The sequence below is a fragment of the Salmo trutta genome, chromosome 14 (assembly GCF_901001165.1).
Source record: "Salmo trutta chromosome 14, fSalTru1.1, whole genome shotgun sequence".
NCBI classification, from domain to species: domain Eukaryota; kingdom Metazoa; phylum Chordata; class Actinopteri; order Salmoniformes; family Salmonidae; genus Salmo; species Salmo trutta.
Window position 1 is genome coordinate 2,012,226 of NC_042970.1, and position 23,893 is coordinate 2,036,118.

General features: G+C 43.1%; 2 protein-coding genes across 2 annotated transcripts in view; both read right to left on the reverse strand.

The window, feature by feature from the left end:
- Window positions 1-8,509, reverse strand: part of LOC115207227 (pyruvate dehydrogenase E1 component subunit beta, mitochondrial-like) — a 30,777-nt gene extending 22,268 nt beyond the window's left edge. The window contains exons 1-7 of the mRNA XM_029774200.1: window positions 8,404-8,509; window positions 8,236-8,295; window positions 3,845-3,952; window positions 1,683-1,745; window positions 1,550-1,585; window positions 1,146-1,299; window positions 820-951 (exon numbers count right to left, since the gene is read on the reverse strand). Coding sequence (XP_029630060.1) covers window positions 820-951; window positions 1,146-1,299; window positions 1,550-1,585; window positions 1,683-1,745; window positions 3,845-3,952; window positions 8,236-8,295; window positions 8,404-8,439 — 589 coding nt within the window. The 5' untranslated portion in view covers window positions 8,440-8,509. The remainder of the gene's footprint in view (window positions 1-819; window positions 952-1,145; window positions 1,300-1,549; window positions 1,586-1,682; window positions 1,746-3,844; window positions 3,953-8,235; window positions 8,296-8,403) is intronic.
- Window positions 8,510-20,715: 12,206 nt separating this feature from the next.
- Window positions 20,716-23,521, reverse strand: LOC115207060 (protein ATP6V1FNB-like). Its single transcript, XM_029774070.1, has 3 exons — window positions 22,836-23,521; window positions 21,556-21,737; window positions 20,716-21,108 (listed from the first exon to the last, which is right to left on the reverse strand). The coding sequence occupies exons 1-3, from the start codon at window positions 23,090-23,092 to the stop codon at window positions 20,990-20,992; spliced, it is 558 nt and encodes a 185-aa protein (XP_029629930.1). The 5' UTR covers window positions 23,093-23,521; the 3' UTR covers window positions 20,716-20,989.
- Between the last annotated feature and the right edge of the window lie 372 nt (window positions 23,522-23,893).

Consider the following 23,893-nt stretch of genomic DNA (forward strand, 5'->3'; position numbering starts at 1 on the left):
TGAGGAAACATGAAAAGGGGATTAGCACCCTATTCCCTTTGTAGAGCAGTACTTTTCAACAGAGCCTTATGGGCCCCTGGTCAACAGTAGTGGAATACGGTGCTAAACTCAGGGGGGGGGGGGGGGGGGGGGGAAGAAACCTTCTCTCACTGTCAACTGCATTTATTTTCAGCAAACTTAACATGTGTAAATATTTGTATGAAGATTCAACAACTGAGACAAACAGAACAAGTTCCACAGACATGTGGCTAACAGAAATGGAATAATGTGTCCCTGAACAAAGGGGGGGGGGGTCAAAATCAAAAGTAACAGTCAGTATCTAGTGTGGCCACCAGCTGCATTAGGTACTGCAGTGCGTCTCCTCCTCATGGACTGCACCAGATTTGCCAGTTCTTGCTTCTTAGGCGTCTCACAGTACAGACGTTGCAATTTATTGCCCTGGCCACATCTGCAGTCCTCAGGCCTCCTTGCAACATGCCTAAGGCACGTTCACGTAGATGAGCAGGGACCCTGGGCATCTTTCTTTTGGTGTTTTTCAGAGTCAGTAGAAAGGCCTCTTTAGTGTCCTAAGTTTTCATAGCTGTGACCTTAATTGCCTACCGTCTGTACGCTGTTAGTGTCTTAACGACCGTTTCACAGGTGCATGTTCATTAATTGTTTATGGTTCATTGAACAAGCATGGGAAACAGTGTTTAAACCCTTTACAATGAAGATCTGTGAAGTTATTTGGATTTTTACAAATTATCTTTGAAAGACAGGGTCCTGAAAAAGGGACGTTTCGTTTTGCTGAGTTTATTTGGTACACAACTCAATGCTCACCAGGGTTGTCGTCCCTGATAGCTGCTTTAAGAAGTCCTCTGGCATCCTCAGAGTTCCAGGGGCTGACTACTTTGAGGCCGGGGCAGTGGCCGTACCAGGCAGCGAAGCACTGGGAGTGTTGTGCTGCCACGCCTGCAGACAAAGAAATCAATAAAAGTTCCCAAACGATCTCAGAATAAAATTCAAAACGAAGCAAAGAGTCTACATAGATTAATACAATCCTGGTCCTGAGGAACCAAAGGGGACAAAAATAAAAAATGTGGACCCCTTTGGGTCCCCGGGACCAGGAATGGGAAGCAACGGGTATCAGATGTTTGTTAATTTACCTGCGGAGGAGCCATTGGGACCACGGAAAACAATGGGGACAGGCTGGACTCCGGCTGACATGTAGTAAGTCTTAGCAGCTGAGTTGATCACCTGGTCGATGGCTTGCATGGAGAAGTTCCAGGTCATGAACTCACAGATTGGCCTCAGCCCGGCCTGGAAACACAGCATGATGGATGACTCAAAATGGCAGCCTATATAGCACACTTCCTTTGGCCACGGCCCATGCACACGATGAGAAGGCTGTCATCTTTCTACCAAAATCAGATTTAGACATTCAATCGTTTGTGTTTTATTACATTTAACACTCAATATAAAAGGGTTAGTGAAGAAATGCTTGTACAACGTTACTTTCTATAGGAATAGGACATTTCCATACATATCATAATAATAGTAATTGACTTACGAATGCAGCACCAACAGCAATGCCAGCAAAGCCCATCTATAAGGGGGAGGAGAAAACGCATCCGTTATATTCCTTAAGAGACCATCAGACTAACAACATAGAAACAACTTTCAAAATAAACAGTCTTGTTTACCTCTGTGATTGGCGTGTCGATGATACGTTTGTCTCCATATTTCTTCCACAGCCCTCTGCTGACCTACGAATACACAAGATAAAATAAATGAATACCATTCAGGCTGTCAAATAAACCATAGATTGTTTGGGAAGAAAAAAAAAATACATTTTTAACCACTTTTGAATCCACAATAGTTTGTCATACATCGTTATCAAGACAGTCTAGTTTTGGTGTACAGTGCCTTTGGAAAGTATTCAGATCCCTTCCCTTTACCACATTGTTAGGTTACAACCTTATTCTAAAATGTATTAAAATTGTTCCCCCCCCCTCAATCTACACACAATACCCCATAATGACATCACAATAACCCATAATGACATCACAATACCCCATAATGACATCACAATAACCCATAATGACATCACAATACCCCATAATGACATCACAATACCCCATAATGACAAAGCAAAAACTGTTTTTTTAGAAATGTTTCCTAATAATTTTAAAGCCTGAAAAAAAACTCAGTTTACACAAGTATTCAGACCCTTTACTCAGTACTTTGTTGAAGCACCTTTGGAAGGGATTAGAGCCTGGCGTCTTCTTGGGTATGACGCTACAAGCTTGGCAAACCGGTATTTGGGGAGTTTCTCCCATTCTTCTCTGCAGATCATCTCAAGCTCTGTCAGGTTGGATGGGGAGCGCCACTGCACAGCGCTCAGGAGCAGGTTTTCATCAAGGATCTCTGTACTTTGCTCTGTTCATCTTTCCCTAAATCCTGACTAGTCTCCCAGTACATGCCGCTGAAAAACATCCACTGCATGTTGCTGCCGCCACCACCATGCTTCACCGTAGGGATGGTGTCAGGTTTCCTCCAGACGTGACACTTGGAATTCAGGACAAAGAATTCAAATCTTGGTTTCATCAGACCTGAGAATCTTGTTTCTCATGGTCTGAGTCCTTTAGGTGGCTTTTGGTAAACTCCAAGTGGGCTGTCATGTGCATTTTACTGAGGAGTGGCTTCCATCTGGCCACTCTACCATAAAGGCCTGTGTACGACTATGTAGATATTCCATAAAAATAAATTTAAAAAGCCGTTTCCAGCTACAATAGCCTCAATGTCTACAACATTGACAATGTCTACAACATTGACAATGTCTATACCCTATTTCTGATCAATTTGCTGTTATTTTAATGGACAAATATTCAAGTCAAAAGTGTGGACACGCCTACTCATTCAAGGGTTTTTCCATTTTTACTATTTTCTACATTTTAGAATAAGTGAAGACCTCAAAACTATGAAATAAGACATATGGAATCATGTAGTAACCCCAAAAATTTTAAAAACAAATAACAATACATTTTATATTTGACATTCTTCAAAGTAACCACCCTTTGCCTTGACAGCTTTGAACACTCTTGGCATTCTCGGTACTGCATATCCATCTCTAGGTGTGGGAAACGTTCCAAAGGGATGCTGCAGATTGGACGGTGGTATATTCATGCTGTGACCAGCCCTTTCCATCTCATCCCAAAGATGCTCTATAAGGTTGAGGTTTGGGGACTGCGCAGACCGCTCAAGTAAACTGAACTCGCTGTCATGTTACAGGCAATGTTTTTCCACTCCTCATTTGTCCAGTGTTGGTGATCACCTGCCCATTGGAGCTGCTTCATCTTGTTTTTAGCTGATAGGAACCCGGTGTGGTCGTCTGCTGCAGTAGCCCATCCGTGACGAGGACCAACGAGTTGTTTGTTCTGAGATGCTGTTCTGCACACCACTGTTGTACTGTTCCGTTATTTGCCTGTTTGTGGCCCGTCTGTTAGCTTGCATGATTCTTGGCATTCTTCTTAGACCTCTCATCAACGAGCTGTTTTCACTCACAAGACTGCCGCTGACTGGATTTTTTGTTCGTCGCAACATTTACAGTAAACCCTTGACACTGTCGTTCCTGAAATGCCCAGGACGGTGGACGTTTTTTGAGATACCGGAACCGGCGCGCCTGGCACCGACGATCATACCACTCTCAAAGTCATTTAGGTCACTCGTTCTAACATTCAACCGAACAGTAACTGAATGCCTTGATGCCTGTCTGCCTGCTTTATATATCAAGCCACAACCACGAGACTCACTGTCTGTAGGAGCGATCCATTTTGGTGAATGGGCTGGTGTACCTAATAATTACCTTGTAGGCTCCATCATACTGAGCCACCTCCTCCCCCAGGAGGAAGACTCTCTCATCCCTCTCCAGTTCCTCATCCATGGCCTGGTTGAGGGCATCTCGGACATTCACCTGAAATAAAGACACATTTCACTACACAAAAAAACGACATAAAATACAGTGCATTCAGAAAGTATTCAAACCTTCCCTTTGTCCACTGTTATTTTACAGCAATTTTTCTAAAATGGATTAAAAACAAACAAAAAAATCCACACACACACACACACACACAATACCCCATAATGACAAAGCGAAAACAGGTTGACATTTTAGCTAATGTATTAAAAATAAAAACAAACACCATATTTACATCAAGTATTCAGACCCTTTGCTATGAGACTCTAAATTGAGCTCAGGTGCTTCCTGTTTCCATTGATCATCCTTGAGATCTTTCTACATCTTGATTGGAGTCCAGCTGTGGTAAATTCAATTGATTGGACATGATTTGGAAAGGCACACACCTGTCTATATAAGGTCCCACAGTTGACAGTGTATGTCAGACCAAAAACCAAGTCATGAGGTCGAAGGAATTGTCCATAGAGCTCTGAGACAGGATTGTGTCGAGGCACAGCTCTGGGGAAGGGTACCAAAACATTTCTGCAGCATTGAAGGTCCAAGAACATAGTGGCCTACATCAGTCTATAATGGAAGACGTTTGGAACCACCAAGACTCTTCTTAGAGCTGGCAATCCGGCCAAACTGAGCAATCAGGGGAGAAGGGTCTTGGTCAGGGAGGTGACCAAGAACCCGATGGTCACTGACAGAGCTCCAGAGTTCCTCTGTGGAGATGGGAGAAACTTCCAGAATGACAAACATCTCTGCAGCACTCCACCAATCAGGCCTTTAAGGTAGAGTGGCCAGACTGAAGCCACGCTCCAGTAAGAAGGCACATGACAGCCCATTTGGAGTTTGCGAAAAGGCACCTAAAGACTGACCGTGAGAAACAAGATTCTCTGGTCTGATGAAACCAAGATTGAACTCTTTGGCCTGATTGGAAAGGGTCCCCTCTGGAGGAAACCTGGCACCATCCCTAAGGTGAAGCATGGTGGTGGCAACATCATGCTGTGGGGATGTTTTTCAGCGGCAGGGACTGAGAGAGTAGTCAGGATCGAGGGAAAGATGAACGGAGCAAAGAACAGAGATCCTTGATGAAAACCTGCTCCAGAGCACTCAGGACCTCAGACTTGAGTGAAAGTTCACTTTCCAACAGGACAACAACCCTAAGCATACAGCCAAGATCACGCAGGAGTGGCTTCGGGACAAGTCTCTAAATGTCCATGAGTGGCCCGGACTTGAACCCGATCAAACATCTCTGGAGAGACCTGAAAATATATGTGCAGCGAAGCTTCCCATCCAACCTGACAGAGTTTGAGAGGATCTGCAGAGCGGAATGGGAGAAACTCCCCAAATACAGGTGTGCCAAGCTTGTAGCGTCATGCCCAAGAAGACTCGAGGCTGTAATCGCTGCCAAAAGGTTACTTCAACAAAGTACTGAGTAAAGAGTCTGACTACTTGTGTAAATGTGATATTTCAGTTTATTTTTAATACATTTGCAAACATTTCTAAAAATCTGTTTTGCTTTGTCATTATGGGGTATTGTGTGTAGATTGATGAGGGAAAAAAAATGTTTAATCAATTTTAGAATAAGGCTGTAACGTAACAAAATGTAGAAAAAGTCAATGGGTCTGAATACTTTCCAAATGCACTGCATGTGTTTTATATAGAGCTTTTCATTACAAGCTACATCTCAAAGTCACTTTAAATAACAAAGTTGGGGTAGAGTTAACATCCTGGTTCTAGACCCATTTCCTCCTCTCACCACCAGAGATCCATGGAGACAGCAGTTCACATTCAAGTCATTATCCCTCACAGTCCAATTGATCCATTAAGGCGTGAGAATGCTTCAGGTAGGCTGTCGGCTAGGTGAATCCATTAAGGCTGTCGGCTAGGTGAATCCATTAAGGCGTTAGAATGCTTCAGGTAGGCTGTCGGCTAGGTGAATCCATTAAGGCTGTCGGCTAGGTGAATCCATTAAGGCTGTCGGCTAGGTGAATCCATTAAGGCGTTAGAATGCTTCAGGTAGGCTGTCGGCTAGGTGAATCCATTAAGGCTGTCGGATAGGTGAATCCATTAAGGCTGTCGGCTAGGTGAATCCATTAAGGCTGTCGGCTAGGTGAATCCATTAAGGCTGTCGGCTAGGTGAATCCATTAAGGCTGTCGGCTAGGTGAATCCATTAAGGCATGAGAATGCTTCAGGTAGGCTGTCGGCTAGGTGAACTGAACAAGTGTGCTCCAAACTCCCTTAAGACCTTGGCTTGAAAAACGAGGAGGGAAAAAAAACAGCAATAGTACTGTTTGTCCATTCTGAGGCGCCGTAACCAGTATTCACTTCCTCAATGGTCAGAATTAATCTAAGATAAATCAAGAAATCTGTCATTCACATAATTGCCATAGAGATCTTAGTCGCGCAATTTTACATCTAAGACGTTTGGTGCAGTATTTCTCAATGAAAAAAAGTGCATGAAAATACATCGTTGCTCGTTGAACAACAAATACTTTATTGAAGAATCCCTACAGTTGACCAATTAGGGAGGAAGGTTTGGTGTGCCCGAACAGCCTGAAGAAAAACAAAAAAACCTACCCTAGTTCAAAACAATAACATGACAAAATGTCTTCATAATATATGCACAAACTCTTCCGAACTGTTTCTGCAGGGAAACATGTGGACGCCTTAAGAGGCTGAGTGACAGGATGCTCGATGCTGTGACTGTCTTTAGCTCCTACCTTCACTAGTTGTTATTCTCTGTGGCTCAGTCGGTAGAGCATGGCGCTCGCCCGGGGAACAATTACAAAAAAAAATGTATGCACTCACTACTGACTAACTCGATCTGGTAAGAGTGTCTGCTAAATTACCGAATTGTAAAATGTTTTAACTGTTTTCGTAAAATGTAATTTAATGTTAAAGTCAAACAAACAGAAGATCTAACGAAACGCTGCCCCACCCCGGGTAGGTCTACGGCTAGCCCCACCCCGGGTAGGTCTACGGCTAGCCCCACCCCGGGTAGGTCTACGGCTAGCCCCACCCCGGGTAGGTCTACGGCTAGCCCCACCCCGGGTAGGTCTACGGCTAGCCCCACCCCGGGTAGGTCTACGGCTAGCCCAACCCCGGGTAGGTCTACGGCTAGCCCAACCCCGGGTAGGTCTACGGCTAGCCCAACCCCGGGTAGGTCTACGGCTAGCCCAACCCCGGGTAGGTCTACGGCTAGCCCAACCCCGGGTAGGTCTACGGCTAGCCCAACCCCGGGTAGGTCTACGGCTAGCCCCACCCCGGGTAGGTCTACGGCTAGCCCCACCCCGGGTAGGTCTACGGCTAGCCCAACCCCGGGTAGGTCTACGGCTAGCCCCACCCCGGGTAGGTCTACGGCTAGCCCCACCCTTGGAAGTTCTCACATTTCCGCAAACTGCTTTATTAGCACATTAATGTGCAGAAACATCAAATAGTCATGCACCTGCACGCAACTGCTGAAGGGCAGAGGCCTTTTCATTCCAGACTTTACCTTTTTAGTTTCTGTCATGGTAGAACGCAGAGGCAATAATGAAAAGTCAGTGGCGTTTCCCTTCTATCCACCAATCTGTCCTCCATCCCCTCTGTCCACACGGTCTGTGTTGTTGCTTTCCTCTTCACCATCATTGTTTTGGTCTCACATGCTGAGTGCTCATTGGTTATTTGCAGTAGTCTTTACCCAACCGCGTTGTAGAGCTGCTCATACTATAAGACCCATGATCAAATTTCCTGACATATCAGGAAATGATCGGGACATCCGACGGGGGTCTAGAGTCCTTGACCCGCTCAAACGACGCAAGACCCGAAGTGATGATCCTAGCTCATAGGACTTCACACCGAGCATGAAAATGTGTCCGGGATGGAGAAAACGTGGCGAAATCGTATAGTGTATTCCCGGCATAAATGAATCTGTCCTTGTTAAATGGGTCAGTCAGGCCTTATTAACATCGCACAAGACTATAAGACGTTCATCATAGGCCGTGAACTGGCCAACTTGTTATAATGACTTGAATTGACAGTACATGCTACCGTTCAAGCAATTCAATGACACAAGCGAATATAATGTTTTGGGGGTATATACAATTGACAGCTGCAAGCCACAAAGTCATAAACCCCACCTATATCTAGATATAAAAAAACATGAATACCAAAAGGCACGTTTTTGTTTTCATGAATTTTTACGATATAGACCATTTTGAGTTTGTCTGTGGTAACTAGTGAAAACACGTTGAAGGTTGTTAGTTAGATGAAGCTATGAGAATAGATGATAGTAGTTAGCGTTAGCCCTCACCTGCACCGCGACCGGAGACGACTTGCTCAACTCCCTCCGTAGGACCACCGACACGGCTTTCTGCACCAGACAACACAGGAGAAGAAGAAAAAATAAAGGGCTCTTGTTTTTATCTCATCCGAACAAAATAGGTAATTGTCTACACTTGGATTTAAAGTTAATAAATACCTTCCCGGAACGAAGAAAACACCTCAACGACGCCATGTTTGACCTGTGGTCTGAGCGGGAGGAGCGCCGTGTCCCTGGAAACGGATCAGGTCCAATCAGAGCAGTTCTCTGAGTCCCGCCAGAGATACTTTGTTGAGGAGATGGGCATCTTATTAACTCCCATTACGCAATGGGCCTCGTGGTGCATTCTGGGTGATTCTGAGACAATTCTGGGACAATGTGAGATCTCCTTCAATTGAAACTCAACATTAGCATGAATTTCAAGTGGTACAACCCATTTTTTTTCACAAGATGTGAGATAATTAGCTGGTTCTCTGTAATGTAGTATAGCTGTGGAATTGTGACATTATGTACTTTCAATAAAAAATAGACAAGTTTCTCGACTCACCCTGACTTTGAGAAGGGATTGCGTGACGATTAGTTTAGCAACGAAGCGACACAGCATAACAACGGGAATGCGATTGGTCGACCGTCTGCTGGGTGCGGCGTTCAACGTTTTTGCCATTCAAGCTCCCTTGGAATTTATATCTCTTCCTTTCTGTAATGTCTCTGGTCAGTCAAGGAATAGAGAACCAATCAGGACCACTCTCATGAAAAGGAAGCGGAAGAACTCGAGCGACTGGGAAAATTCAAGGGCAAGAGCAAAAACTATCTTCATCATCCTGTTGCCCTAACCTTAACCCTTACTATGTTTTACCACGAACCGACAGTTAACTTCTGTGTAGCATAGCATGGCACAGCGGTCCAAGGCACTGCATCTCAGTGCTAGAGGTGTCACTACAGACCATGGTTCGATTCCAGGCTGTATCACAACCGGCCGTGATTGGGAGTCCCATAGGGTGGCGCACAATTGTCCCAGCGTCGTCCGGGTTAGGGTTTGGCCGTCATTGTAAATAAGAATTTGTTCTTAATTGACTTGCCTAAATAAATAGCATATTTTAATTAAATCTGTGTGCATATCTGTCACTTTAGATTACTATGCTGAAGTTTGATGTAGCGCAGACTAGAGGCAGTGATTACAGCTACCACTAGAGCCTGTCTGGGTACTTACATAGAAGGCTCACAGCGCTAGTCATATTTAGGCATCATGATGTTGGACATATTTGGACAGCACACAAGCAGGGTTGGGGAGTAACAGATTACATGTAATCCTTTACATGTAAGGGATTACAAAAACCGGTAACTGTAATCCGTTACTTTACCAGCAAAAATATTGTAATCAGATTACAGATACTTTAGAAAAACTAGATGACTACTTCAAGGATTACTGTTAAATTCAGAAAGGATGTTTGCGGGGGAAAAAAATCGTAGAAACGTCTCTGTTTACTCAGTGACGTTCAAATCAGCATTTAAAAAAGGTGCAAGTTTAAGTTTGTTCCACCTGAGCGAATCTGACCACAAGTCAGAGACCACTATAATGACACATCAAATGTGTTTGATGGATTGTGGGAAAAGAGAAGGAATAGGCTTTTGTATGGTACAGTCCAAGTTGTGTCTTCCAATGGTGCGGCTGCTGTCGGCATCCAAAGATTATCCAACTTGAATAAACGCTTGGAGGTAAAGGATGACAGCAGTGGTTGTAGTCTACAGCGATACGGATATCACTTATTATTGATATCTACATAAAGCATTGATGTGAATCACACTGCTGCTCTCATTTAGCTATTTGCGCCTTACGGATTGTGGTTGTTGTGGATGGCTGTTGACAAATCTAAATGTGTATTTGAACCCAATAATGGTTGAATTTAAGAAGTTTAAGCTGCCTATTAATCATTGTTTTTGAGACCAGTGGACAGCCAGTGAAAATTGCGCTTTTGCAACAGCTGCATAGTGCAGATCCCAGCCTACGGAATAAAAGTGGGGCTTTTATTGCTCAATCTAATTCATGCTGATAAAAACAAAATAGAGGAATATAACTTCTAAATGCCTCACGATCTTAGTTCAACTGTCAGACTCCACGAGAACCCAACATATAAACTTGTTTTACTCCAACGTTTGTAAACAATGTAAACAAACACTGTTTAGCCTCATAACATGGTTAAACCAATCATAGTGATATGGATGGTCAGTCGTTGCATCCATAGCTCTGTCTATTAAGCCGAGTGTGGTTACATTTCTCCAGGCCCATCCCTCAGCTTTTTAGCAGCAGAGGCAGGGTGTTCGTTTTGTTATTGTTTCATTTGTGGATTTGCGCTTTAAACAGTTGTATATTATCAAGATATCAAAGTGCCACGAACAAAAAGGTAAACAACAGGCCTATAGCAAATGAATCATATGTCATTCATTCTTCACATGTAAATAACAATTTTCAGTAGAGCTCAAAGCCATTCCATGAGTGCAGCATTTATTTTTTTAACTTGAATCAATGAGCCCAGTCAGTCCTCCATGACAACACAATCATAAACAACAGAGTAGGGCTGGCTAATAAGTCCTTAGTTTTGGGGTCATGCTCAGGTAAAACAATTTGACTAATCTATACTTCCATATTTCCAAGTCCTATTCTTGAAGATCAAGGGGTATAACATTTATTGGAATGACTGGAATTCTGATAGACTTTGGTTTTTAATGTAAATATATAATGTAATTGTATTATTATAATGTAGTAGAAAGCAATGGGTTAGAAGAAGCCTACATAACCAGCCCATAAAGTAAAATTTTACATCCGTATATGGCCAGCTGTGTAAACTTTAACATTGATTTATCCTGCAATAGATGTCATTCAGTTGGTAACATACATTTCTGTCTTCTTCTAATCTGATATACCAGGGTTGTCAGCCAATCAGCATTCAGGGCTCGAACCACCCAGTTTATAATAGTAGTTGTATTGTTTCATAGTGGTTTATCAGTAGTATCGTTTCATAGTGGTTTATCAGTAGTTGTATTGTTTCATAGTGGTTTATCATTTATGTATTCACCTGGTAGAAAACGTGCACAGGTAAAGTAAACAACATCAGATCTCCTAATAATAGCTACAAGCTCAAATATCTCCACTGGTAAAATGGTAAACCACAACAGCCCACAATAACAGTAGAGCTCAATGGTCTCCATTGTGTGTGATGTTTGTAACAGTGTGTGTAATCTGGGCTATATGAGGTACTGCCAGGGTCAAGGCTGACACTAGAGAAGCCTTTCTTTCAGTGACTGAAATGGATACATCCTCCTGACATTTCAGTTCAGTGCAGGTGGTTTCACCTTCACAGAGACTCGCAGGGCTTCAGGTTACCTCGCTGTGATGAGCTCATACAGACCTTCTTGTTTCCATATTCAGGCTGAATCATCATACAACTTCACTGCAAATGTTTAGGTTACTATGGGTCTTCGCCGATATCGTTTATATAAATGGTAAACAAAACAGGCCCTAAAATGGAACCTTGCGGAACACCTTTCTGTGTAATATAAACTGTAATCTATACAAGATTAAGGCAGTTTATTCCAGCGCTAAAACATAACCATCAAGCTTTTTTTAGTCCAGGAGCAGGCTTAATCTGGGTCCAGGAAAATAAAACTTAAATTTTTCTACTTTGTTCCCCTGTGTTAGTTTCCAGTCTCAAACTAGGTTTCCATCCAACTTTTTTTTATGCGAGTAAAGTACACGTCACATAAAAACATGTCACGACAGGCCTGATGGAAACAGCACATTTATGAGTAAACTAATATTGATATACTAACTATGGTAACACTTTACAATAAGGTTCCATTTCTAAAGGGTTTATAAAGAGGTTATAATTACATTATGAATGATTATTTAATAATTTGTAAATGCATTAAACGGTTATATCGCATTGGTCAAAATAGTGCAATAACTGGTCAGTGTTTGCCAAATAGTGAGCCGATATTTACCTCCAGTAAAATGCACTTGTGCTTATAAGATGAACCCTTATGTATTATCCTGCTACCTTATTTTCAACAGTTGCCAAGTTGAACAATAGTTATATTCTCACTTTTGGAGTGATGCATTGTGGTGCCCTGTCCCAGGAACAGAAGAGGCTGGTTTTCATGATGTTTTGACGCACCTTTGAAACCCTGATGCCCTGGCCACATTTACATCCGTAACATTCTTCAATCATCATTCATAACATATTACCCTTTATCATATTATATCAACACACTTACCAGGTCTCTGTGATAGTCCAAGTATGGTGAACGCTCTGGTGTGAAATGGTAACCAGGTCTCTGTGATAGTATGGTGAACCCTCTGGTGTGAAATGGTAACCAGGTCTCTGTGATAGTATGGTGAACCCTCTGGTGTGAAATGGTAACCAGGTCTCTGTGATAGTATGGTGAACCCTCTGATGTGAAATGGTAACCAGTTAGTTAGTAATATCTTTGGTTGGTGAAACATTGGAGGACGCATCCTCTCACAATGTTGAATGTTTTAAGTGTTTAACACTATTAACTTTCTAACACTAATAGCTAGCTAACACAGATTAAAGGGGTTAGCTAATTATCCCAATGTTTGCTAATACACTAGCTAGTTAGCTAGATAGTAAGTTAGTCTTAAAATTGAACTGACAAAGAATGCTAGCTAGCTAACGTACCAGCGACCTAGCTAGATACAGTACATGAGTTCAAAGGTTAGATAACCATCTAGCTAGCATGCTAATCCCCCCCAAAAAACTAGCTAAACAAATTGCATGGAAATACTGTAATTTCGATGTTAGCTAGCTAGCTGGCAGTGGAGTGTATTCATGCATGCCAAGGGAAGCCAGGCATCCCAAAATTATTTTTGATTTTTTTATTTGACCAGGTAAGTTGACTCAGAACACATTCTCATTTACAGCAACAACCTGTGTAATAGTTTCAGGGGAGAGGAGGAATGAGCCAATTGGAAGCTGGGGATGGGTAGCACTAGCGGTTCTGGGGGGTGGGCAGTGCCCCTGTGCCAACAATTTTGGACCCCTTGTGGCCCCCCTAAATGTGGAGTATGAAATAATTTTTACATAACAAATTTTTGCTATCGTTCTTTTTTTTTTTTACATCCGTTATTAGACAGTGGCAACGCGGAACACTAATGATTATGAACATGGTCTTTTGCCTGCTAATGCAGTGAAGAAAACGATATGACAACAATAACGTCTAATTTAACTGGCCCCTCTAACAGTAAAACTGGCCCCAGCTTGCCCCCCCCCCCCCAGTTGAAATGGTCTAGAACCGCCACTGATGAGTAGGTGAGCATGATGGTATGAGAGACAGATGGGGAATTTAGCCAGGACACCAGGGTTAACACCCCTACTCTTACGATAAGTGGGATTTTTAGTGACCACAGAGTCAGGACACCCGTTTAATGTCTCATGTGAAAGACCGCACCCTGCACAGGGCTGTCTCTTTATGTGTAGCCCATCTATCTGATGCTGTCTGGTCAAATAGAGTATGACATTGTTGTCGCCCGTAACATTGAATGCAAGGGAAGCCAGCGAGCCTTTGGCTTCCCTTTATAATAAAAATAAATAATTGCCAATCAGCATTTAGCTAAACTGAGTGAGCTCAACTGTGAATGGTCTGAGCGCACCAAAAAAAAGTGTCAAGGGAAGCCAGTTTGGATTTGGCTTCACACCAATTACATCACATCGAGAGCAAAATATCTAATGACAGAAATGTTTTTAATTGTTGCATCTTGTTGTGTTGTTGTCCTCTGGTCGGTGCCTAGCTATCTAAAAATAATCACTTACCTAAATTAGCCATGGATGGAGACTTCTGGTTTTAATTCTCCGTACTGGCCAATGATTATAAAACGGCGATTCTGATCCAATCATAAATTCATACATTGTGCCGCTGTCATGTGAGGATGGAAGTTCAATATGTAGCTAGATGTACCAGGCTAATGTTAACCAGCTGGCTAATCATTGCCCATGAAAGGAAGTTAGGCTAGCGAGCGAGCATTTTAGCCAGGTAGCTTAGGACAACAAAAACTAAAAGCGTGTACTGTATGACAGTCATAGACCGTTTCGCCAACATGAAAGAGAGGAGGATGGCATTGGCGTTTCTCTACCAGTAGGGTGAGTCAATGTTTTTCTACTTGCACGCACACAGAGAGCAATCAGAACCATGAAAAGCCAAATCATATCAATAATTACACTGATTGGACTTAATTGTTTTTGGTATCTTTTCGTTGTAACTGTATTAGACTAAACAGACTGTAGGCGATTTGATGATGAAGTTGAAATGATGCAGGAATAGTGGAATAGTTTCTTTGCAACTTGTGGTAATTCTCTGGTTCTAAATCAATAGTTGTTTAGTTTATCTGAAAATGTAGGAAACATTAACCTGCTTGACCCTACTGCTGGTCATGTAACTGTTTGTTATATGCAATATGCTTTGTGGACTTCACCAGACAGATGTTGCTCTCCGGTTTTGTGATGAAACAAAGTTGTGGTTGAATTCATTCTTCCACTGTCTTCTTATTGTCTCAGCCTGATGCCTACAGTACATATCACGGTCGCAAGGCCTATGAACAGCTTATAGAGCAAACAACACAATTATCACAACACACAGGTTGTAATATGGCTATTTTGTTCTGGCTTGGCTTCCCCAGCAATTTTACCAACGCATCCCTATTGCTACCTGGCAGTTAACTTCGCTAGCGAGCCAGAAAACGTTAACTACCCAGCAAATGTGATCTACTTAGCTAGCTAAATACATTATCCTAAAGGTTATCTCGTACTAAATCGTCTAGCAGAATTTCAATATTGAAAAATGTTTTAGGTTTTACCTAATGCTAGCTAGATAGCTAGCTAACGTTTCCTAGCTAGCTAGGTAGGACAGAGGTGCTAAAAAAAAAAGGTAAAAAAATGCTAGCAAACGTTAGCAAGCTAGCTACTTAGCAAGCTGAGCAGCGGGCTAAATCATCCAGCAGAACTTCTGTATCCAAAAGTGTAACAAATTGCATAGAGAATTTATCCTCTCTCATCTGTCAAAAATGGTTATATTCTGAACGTTTTTTTTTTTTTTTGCCTACTGGCACTGTATCTGTTAGCTGCTAGGCAGTTAGCCCACTGTTCCTAGGCCGGCATAGAAAATAAGAATTTGTTCTTAACTGACTTGCCTAGTTAAATAAAGGCTAAAAAATAAACAAATTCTAGTCACCAATTGTATGGAAACAGTCTCACACCTGCTTTCCTCGGAATGTGATCATCATAGGGGACTTCAACATGGCCTGTGGCTACATACCCAAGAGGCAGTGGGGCAGCATCCGTCTGCGGTCTGACAGCAGCTGACGGGCGACACCATCGACACCACTGTGATGGAGTCCACACAATGTGCCTACGGCGGGGCAGAGGACGTCGCCATAGAAACATACAGTGCATTTGGGAAGTTTTCAGACCCTTTCACTTTCTCCACATCTTGTTATGTCACAGCCTTTTTCTAAAATGGATTAAATATTTATTTTTTCTCATCAATGACAAAGCGAAAAAAAATTTTTTTTATATTTGCAAATATATTTAAAAAAATGTAAACCCAGAAATACCTTATTTACATAAGTATTCAGACCCTTTGCTATGAGACTCGAAATTGATCTCAGCTGCATCCTGTTTCCATTGATCATCCTTGAGATGTTTCTACAACTTGATTGGAGTCCACCTGTAGTAAATTCAATTGATTGGACATGATTTGGAAAGGCACACACCTGTCTATATAAGGTCCCACAGTTGACAGTGCAGGTCAGAGAAAAAACCAAGCCATGAGGTTGAATGAATTGTCCATAGAGCTCCAAGACAAACAACAAAGCACTGAGTTAAAAAAAAGGGTCTGAATACTTATGTAAATTATTTTTGTTTTAACTCAACAGTGTTGTGATGTCAAAGTGACTGTTAATCAACCAGGAAGTACATTTAAGAATCTCTTTCTGCTATATGGTTCTTCTGCTCCTGTCTGACCCCTCCTTTTTGTCGGTCGGTCGGTCTTCCTCAACAGGAACACGATGATCCAGGCAGTCAACCCAACCTTTCTGGATGTGTTCAACTTCACAGGCCTAAGGACTCACCGAGCATGCTGTCTCTGTGTCTCTCTCTGTCTCTGTGTGTCTGTCTCTCTCTTTCTGGTCTCTCTCTCTCTGTATTTTTCTCTTTCAGTCTCAAATCAATTGAATTCAATTTAAGCCGTCATTAAGGCAAAGGGTGGCTACTTTGAACAATCTAAAATCTTAAATATATTTTGATTTGATTAACACTTTTTTGGTTACTACATGATTCTTATGTGTTATTTCATAGTTGATGTCTTCACCATTATTCTACAATGTAGAAAATTGTAAGAAAAACCCTTGAATGAGAAGGTATATACAAACTTTTGACTGGTACTGTATATGTTGAAGAGGGTGGGTTAAGCTGCATCCCTGTCTCACCCCACGGCCATGTGGAAATAAAAGTTTTTTTGCCCATTTTAACCGCACACTTGCTGTTTGTGTACATAGATTTTATGTCATTTTTTTCCCTCAACACCATTTGTATAGCAGACCCTTATGCAAAATTGAGTCAAAAGCTTTTTTGAAATCAATAAAGCATCCGAAGTCTTTGGCTTTGTTTTGGTTTGTTTGTTTGTCAATTAGGGTGTGCAGGGTGAATACGTGGTCTGTCGTACGGTAATTTGGTAAAAAGCCAATTTGACATTTGCTCAGTACATTTCACTGAGGAAATGTACGAGTCTGCTGTTAATGATACTGCAGAGGATTTTCCCCAAGGTTGCTGTTGACGCATATCCCACGGTAGTTATTGGGGTCAAATTTGTCTCCACTTTTGTGGATTGGGGTGATCAGTCCTTGGTTCCAAATATTGGGGAAGATGCCAGAGCTGAGGATGACGATAAAGAGTTTAAGTATAGCCAATTAGAATTTGTTGTCTGTATATTTTATCATTTCATTGAGGATACCATCAACACCACAGGCCTTTTTGGATTGGAGGGTTTGTATTTTGTCCTGTAGTTCATTCAAGGTAATTGGAGAATCCAGTGGGTTCTGGTAGTCTTTAATAGTTGATTCTAAGATTTGTATTTGATCATGTTTCTGCTGTTTGTTCTTCGTTATAGAGCCAAAAAGATTGGAGAAGTGGTTTCTCCACACATCTCCATTTTGGATAGATAATTCTTCATGTTGTTGTTTGTTCAGTGTTTTCCAATTTTCCCAGAAGTGGTTAGAGTCTATGGATTCTTCAATTACATTGAGCTGATTTCTGACGTGCTGTTCCTTCTTTCTCCGTTGTGTATTTCTGTATTGTTTTAGTGATTCACCATAGTGAAGGACTAGACTCAGGTTTCTGGGTCTCTATGTTTTTGGTTGGACAGGTTTCTCAATTTCTTTCTTAGGTTTTTCCTTTCTTCATCAAACCATTTGTCATTGTTATTAATTTTCTTCGGTTTTCTGTTTGAATTTTTTTGATTTGATAGGGAAGCTGAGATGTCAAATATACTGTTTAGATTTTCTACTGCCAAGTTTACACCTTCACTATTACAGTGGAACGTTTTGTCCAGGAAGTTGTCTAAAAGGGATTGAATTTGTCGTTGCCTAATTGTTTTTTGGTAGGTTTCCACACTACATTCCTTCCATCTTCCATTTCTTAATGTTATTCAGTTCCTTTGGTTTTCATGCCTCATGATTGAGTATTGCTCTGTTCAAGTAGACTGTGATTTTACTGTGATCTGATAGGGGTGTCAGTGGGCTGACTGTGAACGCTCTGAGAGACTCTGGGTTGTGGTCAGTGATAAAGTAGTCTACAGTACTACTGCCTAGAGATGAGCTATAGGTGTACCTACCATAGGAGTCTCCTCGAAGCCTACCATTGACTATGTACAGACCCAGCATGAGACAGAGCAGCAGGAGTTGTGACCCATTTTGTTGGTTATGTTGTGTCTAGGGAGGCATATGGAGGAGGGAATGCTGTCACCTCCAGGCAGGTGTTTGTCCCCCTGTGTGCTGAAGGTGTCAGGTTCTTGTCCAGTTCTGGTATTTAGGTCACCACAGACTAGTACATGTCCCTGGGCCTGGAAATAATTGATTTCCCCTCCAGGATGGAGAAGCTGTCTTCATTATAGTATGGGGATTCTAGTGGGGGGATATAGGTAGGATGGATAAGCTGTCTTCATTAAAATATGGGGATTCTAGTGGGGGGATATAGGTAGGATGGAGAAGCTGTCTTCATTATAGTATGGGGATTCTAGTGGGGGGATATAGGTAGGATGGAGAAGCTGTCATCGTTAAAGTATGGGGATTCTAGTATGGGGATTCTAGTGGGGGGATATAGGTAGGATGGAGAAGCTGTCTTCATTAAAGTATGGGGATTCTAGTGGGGGGATATAGGTAGGATGGAGAAGCTGTCTTCATTATAGTATGGGGATTCTAGTGGGGGATATAGGTAGGATGGAGAAGCTGTCTTCATTAAAGTATGGGGATTCTAGTGGGGGGATATAGGTAGGATGGAGAAGCTGTCTTCATTAAAGTATGGGGATTCTAGTGGGGGGATATAGGTAGGATGGAGAAGATGTCTTCATTAAAGTATGGGGATTCTAGTGGGGGGATATAGGTAGGATGGAGAAGCTGTCTTCATTAAAGTATGGGGATTCTAGTGGGGGGATATAGGTAGGATGGAGAAGCTGTCTTCATTATAGTATGGGGATTCTAGTGGGGGGATATAGGTAGGATGGAGAAGCTGTCTTCATTATAGTATGGGGATTCTAGTGGGGGATATAGGTTGAGAATTTCCTTTAGAATTTCTAGCCCAATATAAAATATTCCTGTTTTGATTAATTTAATAGTGTGATTCTTGGCAAGATTAAAAATTCATTACTTGCATGTAGACTTCACGATCTAGAAATATTTAGAAGTACCAAGGCGACGCGGCAGGCTGCCGGGCGTTAGGCGACGGGGCAGGCTGCCGGACGTTAGGCGACGCGGCAGGACGTTAGGCGACGGGGCAGGCTGCCGGACGTTAGGCGACGCGGCAGGCTGCTGGACGTTAGGCGACGGGGCAGGACGTTAGGCGACGCGGCAGGCTGCCGGACGTTAGGCGACGGGGCAGGACGTTAGGCGACGCGGCAGGCTGCTGGACGTTAGGTACTTTACAAGCTGAATTAGTCACCTTAGGCCCCATGCATGCTACATCCATCAGTTTGGGACTTCTTAGACTTCAGCCAATCATGGTCACTCGGTGAAAAAACAAAAGGAGCCATTGAGGTGTTTGAGGGAAGGCTTGGAGATTCTCCCGATCCTGTAACCTGGCAGAGAAAAGCTCAGGACCCCAGTTCTAGCCTAGTGGTTATAGCCCTTTAACTAGGGCTAATCATCCCCACGATGAATCAGTGACGTACTCTCCAAGAATGAATCATCCTCAGGATGAAATCAGTGACGTACTCTCCAAGAATGAATCATCCTCAGGATGAAATCAGTGACGTACTCTCCAAGAATGAATCATCCCCAGAATGAATCAGTGACGTACTCTCCAAGAATGAATCATCCCCAGAATGAATCATCCCCAGGATGAATCATCCCCAGAATGAATCATCCCCAGAATGAATCATCCCCAGAATGAATCATCCCCAGGATGAATCATCCCCAGAATGAATCAGTGACGTACTCTCCAAGAATGAATCATCCCCAGAATGAATCATCCCCAGGATGAATCATTCCCATACACTGTGCCCCAGACAGAATGGCAGGACGTTGATACATGGGCCTATTACTAGGGCCCAGAGTTATTCTTTTTCCACTCTGTTCATTCATTAGTCCTCGGTAGTCTAGCAGGTAGCCTAGCAGTTAAGATGCATTGGGCCAGTAATCAAAAGGTGGCTGGTTGGAATCCCTGAGCCGACTAGGTAAAACAACCTGTCGATGTGCCCTTGAGCAAGGCACTTAACCCTAACCGCTCCTGCTAAATGATGAACATGTGAGTATGAATCTGTACCGTGCCAGTCATAGGTCAGAGTATTTATACCAGGCAACAGATGAAGAGGTGACCAGACCATGCTAGCTTGTTAATTATAAACCACAACATTTAAGATGTGTGTTTCCTTGTTGCTAGGAGACCAGTTGAACCTGTGACCAACTCGTATCGAGCGTGGCAGCCTGCTTTCTCCTCATGCAGAGCGTGGCAGCCTGCTTTCTCCTCATGCAGAGCGTGGCAGCCTGCTTTCTCCTCATGCAGAGCGTGGCAGCCTGCTTTCTCCTCATGCAGAGCGTGGCAGCCTGCTTTCTCCTCATGTCGAGCGTGGCAGCCTGCTTTCTCCTCATGCAGAGCGTGGCAGCCTGCTTTCTCTTCATGCTTGGCAACTTTTTCACATCTATTATTTTCACACAGGAATGTTTAAACCACACAAACCTGACAGCAAATAAGTAGAAAAAAGGTTTATCCAGATGTTATTATATCAACACATTTTCTCCAACGGTTATGACAGGTTGTATATGTAAAGTAGCAGTGTTTTCAGATGAACATAATTTATAGCTAACCCACATCTGTACATCCAATAGAAGAGAATATATTTGTTATAAATCAAACAAAGATAGCATACTTATACAGTGAAAACAAATTAAAGTTATTCTTCGTCAATATCAAGAGAATCGAATAATAAAGTATAAAACCAGCTGAAAAACGAAGCCTTTCGCTCGTCATCCAAGGCGATCCGTTTCGGAGGGAAAATTGAAAATTCCATTCCTGCCGTAAAATGTGTTCCTCACGACTCCTGATCTTCCATTGGCTGGCGACCTGTAGTCTCTTCCGTAGTCACCTAGACACAGACCGAATGTTGACGTTGTAATACCCCATTTAAATATCTTTCTTTAACATGCACTGCTTTGTGATAAACATAAACAAACACAAACTAGTTTGTAATCCTTTCAAGCTTCTTTATTTTGTTATTGGTATTTTATTTGACTCTGTTATATTTATTAGCCAGGGAAATAGCATTAAGATCAACATGATATTTTTCCATTCAGCCATTTAAAGGTCTGGGCTACATGAAGCATCCCAGAACCAATCTCCATCCATAGTCATTATAAAAGGCTCATACATGCTTATAACCAGCAATGAAGCGTTATACCTGCAGACATAAAGTGTTATTAAATGGTAAAGTGTTACCGTACATTTCATCAACTCTCCATCCATAGTCATATAGTGTCATACACGCTTATAACAAGTATTAAAGCTTCAAGTATAAGATTACCAAACGTCTCACCCAGTCTCCATCCGTAGTGCCAGGAAGACAGTAGAAGGTGGGCAAACTTCTCCTCTGGGCCTTTCTGGGTGCGTGTGTGGAGGTACAGGCTGCGTCCTTTACCCTCCTTGGAGAAACCCTGGTAGAGAGATTCCTTGGTCTGGGGTGTCACTGTTCTCATCAGCGGAGCCTCGCTCAGTAACCTGGTTTAAAGGTAACTATTAACATCATTTAGGTAGACATTAATATGTTTTAAATCCTCAAAGATTTTTTTTTATATGAAATTGTACTGTTTTTCTAAAAACGGCCTCATCTGGTGTTTTCTGAGCCTGTGTACTGTAGGGACAACTGAATACTGTGTACTGTACTGTGTACTGTACTGTGTACTGTAGGGACAACTGAATACTGTGTACTGTACTGTAGGGACAACTGAATACTGTGTACTGTACTGTGTACTGTAGGGACAACTGAATAGGTCCATCTTAAAAGGTTGAGTTCCTTCTCATTAAACCAAAAAGGTGGCGTAGCCGACTCTAGTGCCCCTCGGCTTAGGCCCCTAGGTTTAGGCCCCTTAGGCCCCTGGGCTTAGGCCCCTGGGCTTAGGCCCCTTAGGCCCCTGGGCTTAGGCCCCTTAGGCCCCTAGGCTTAGGCCCCTAGGCTTAGGCCCCTTAGGCCCCTAGGCTTAGGCCCCTTAGGCCCCTAGGCTTAGGCCCCTAGGCTTAGGCCCCTAGGCTTAGGCCCCTTAGGCCCCTAGGCTTAGGCCCCTGGGCTTAGGCCCCTTAGGCCCCTAGGCAGTGAAGTAAAGTAAGTCCCTGGACGACCCTAAAGAGCTCATTACATTTCAAATGCTCAGGCATGACAGAAAAAAATGGTCAAATTTACACACTTATCAAGAGAATGCATAATCTCTACTGCCTCTGATCTGTCGGACTCACAAAACACAAGATCTGCGTATGGCGTGTTTTGGAGTATGGCCCTTGCTGTCCGAAAAAAAAAGGAAATAAGCAATTTGATGTATAGCATTTACTTTTGATACATAAATACATTTAAAACTAGATACTTTAATACTTATACAAGTAGTATTTTACTGGGCACTTTCACTTTTTATTTGGTCATTTTCTAATTGAGGAAGCTTTACTTTTACTCAAATATGACAATTGGGACCTTTTTCCACCACTGAGCTTAGGTTACCACACACATTTCGGCGTAGTCGGCAAAATCAATAATTGTTTTCCTCCTGTGGCTGAGGCAACTCTAGTTGTATTTCAAATGTGTCAAATAAAATGTATTAATTCACTCACCTGTCCATGGGCACTGCAGCCTCTCTCCTCCTCTCCAGGGTAGATAACACAGGAGGCAGGATGGTCTTAGTCGTGGGGGTGGTGGTCAGGGGGAGCTCAGGGAGCCTCAGCCCTAGCTGCTCATTGGCCCTGCGGGAGACGAAGCTGGTGGGGTAGTCTCGTCCGTAGCGGCTCTTCCAGGCCAGCCGGGTGTAACACTCCTTCTCTATCTGCTCCCGGTAACAGTTCTGGTTCTCGGTGGTCAGGAGGTTCCTCATCCTCTAGAGTGTTCTGTCCTGTTCTAGAATGTCCTGTACTCTTCTAGAGTGTCCTCTTCTAAAATGCCCTGTTCTGTTGTAGAATGCTAGTTTCTGTTCTAGAATGTCCTGTACTGTTCTGACCTGTCTGTAGAAAAGGCTGTTGCTGCACTGGTTGGCTGGTTCTGCTGTTCTATTATCCTGTCCTGATTGGTTTCAGAGTGGAGACTTCCGGAATATTTATCCTCACTGAAGCAGAACTCTGTCTGCTTTTCCACAGGTATTATCTGTCAGAAACCTAATGTAACCTTGTGGCTCAGATTCAGAAACCTAAGAACAGTCTGTCAGGTTGCTCTCACTCTCTCCCTCTATGGTTAACCAATCAGAGACCAGAACGTTCCAGACAGGTGCCTTTGTGTGTGTGTGTGTGTGTGTGTGTGTGTGTGTGTGTGTGTGTGTCTAGAAAACAGATTTCATTTTACCAGCCAGCCTCACCTTGCCCCCACCAGCCAGCCTCACAGTGACCCCACCAGCCAGCCTCACAGTGCCCCCACCAGCCAGACTCACAGTGCCCCCACCAGCCAGACTCCCACCAGCCAGCCTCACAGTGCCCCCACCAGCCAGACTCCCACCAGCCAGCCTCACAGTGCCCCCACCAGCCAGCCTCACAGTGCCCCCACCAGCCAGCCTCACAGTGCCCCCACCAGCCAGACTCCCACCAGCCAGCCTCACAGTGCCCCCACCTGCCAGCCTCACAGTGCCCCCACCTGCCAGCCTCACAGTGCCCCCACCAGCCAGACTCACAGTGCCCACACCAGCCAG

What these genes read in the sequence shown, in the direction of transcription:
- LOC115207060 (XM_029774070.1), bottom strand. Translation starts at nt 23,092, where the DNA reads ATGAGGAACCTCCTGACCACCGAGAACCAGAACTGTTACCGGGAGCAG. An exon ending in GCTGCAGTGCCCATGGACAG is followed by an intron (nt 21,738 to 22,835) that starts GTGAGTGAATTA and finishes CCTTTAAACCAG; the next exon opens with GTTACTGAGCGAGGCTCCGC. An exon ending in GCACTACGGATGGAGACTGG is followed by an intron (nt 21,109 to 21,555) that starts GTGAGACGTTTG and finishes GTCTGTGTCTAG; the next exon opens with GTGACTACGGAAGAGACTAC.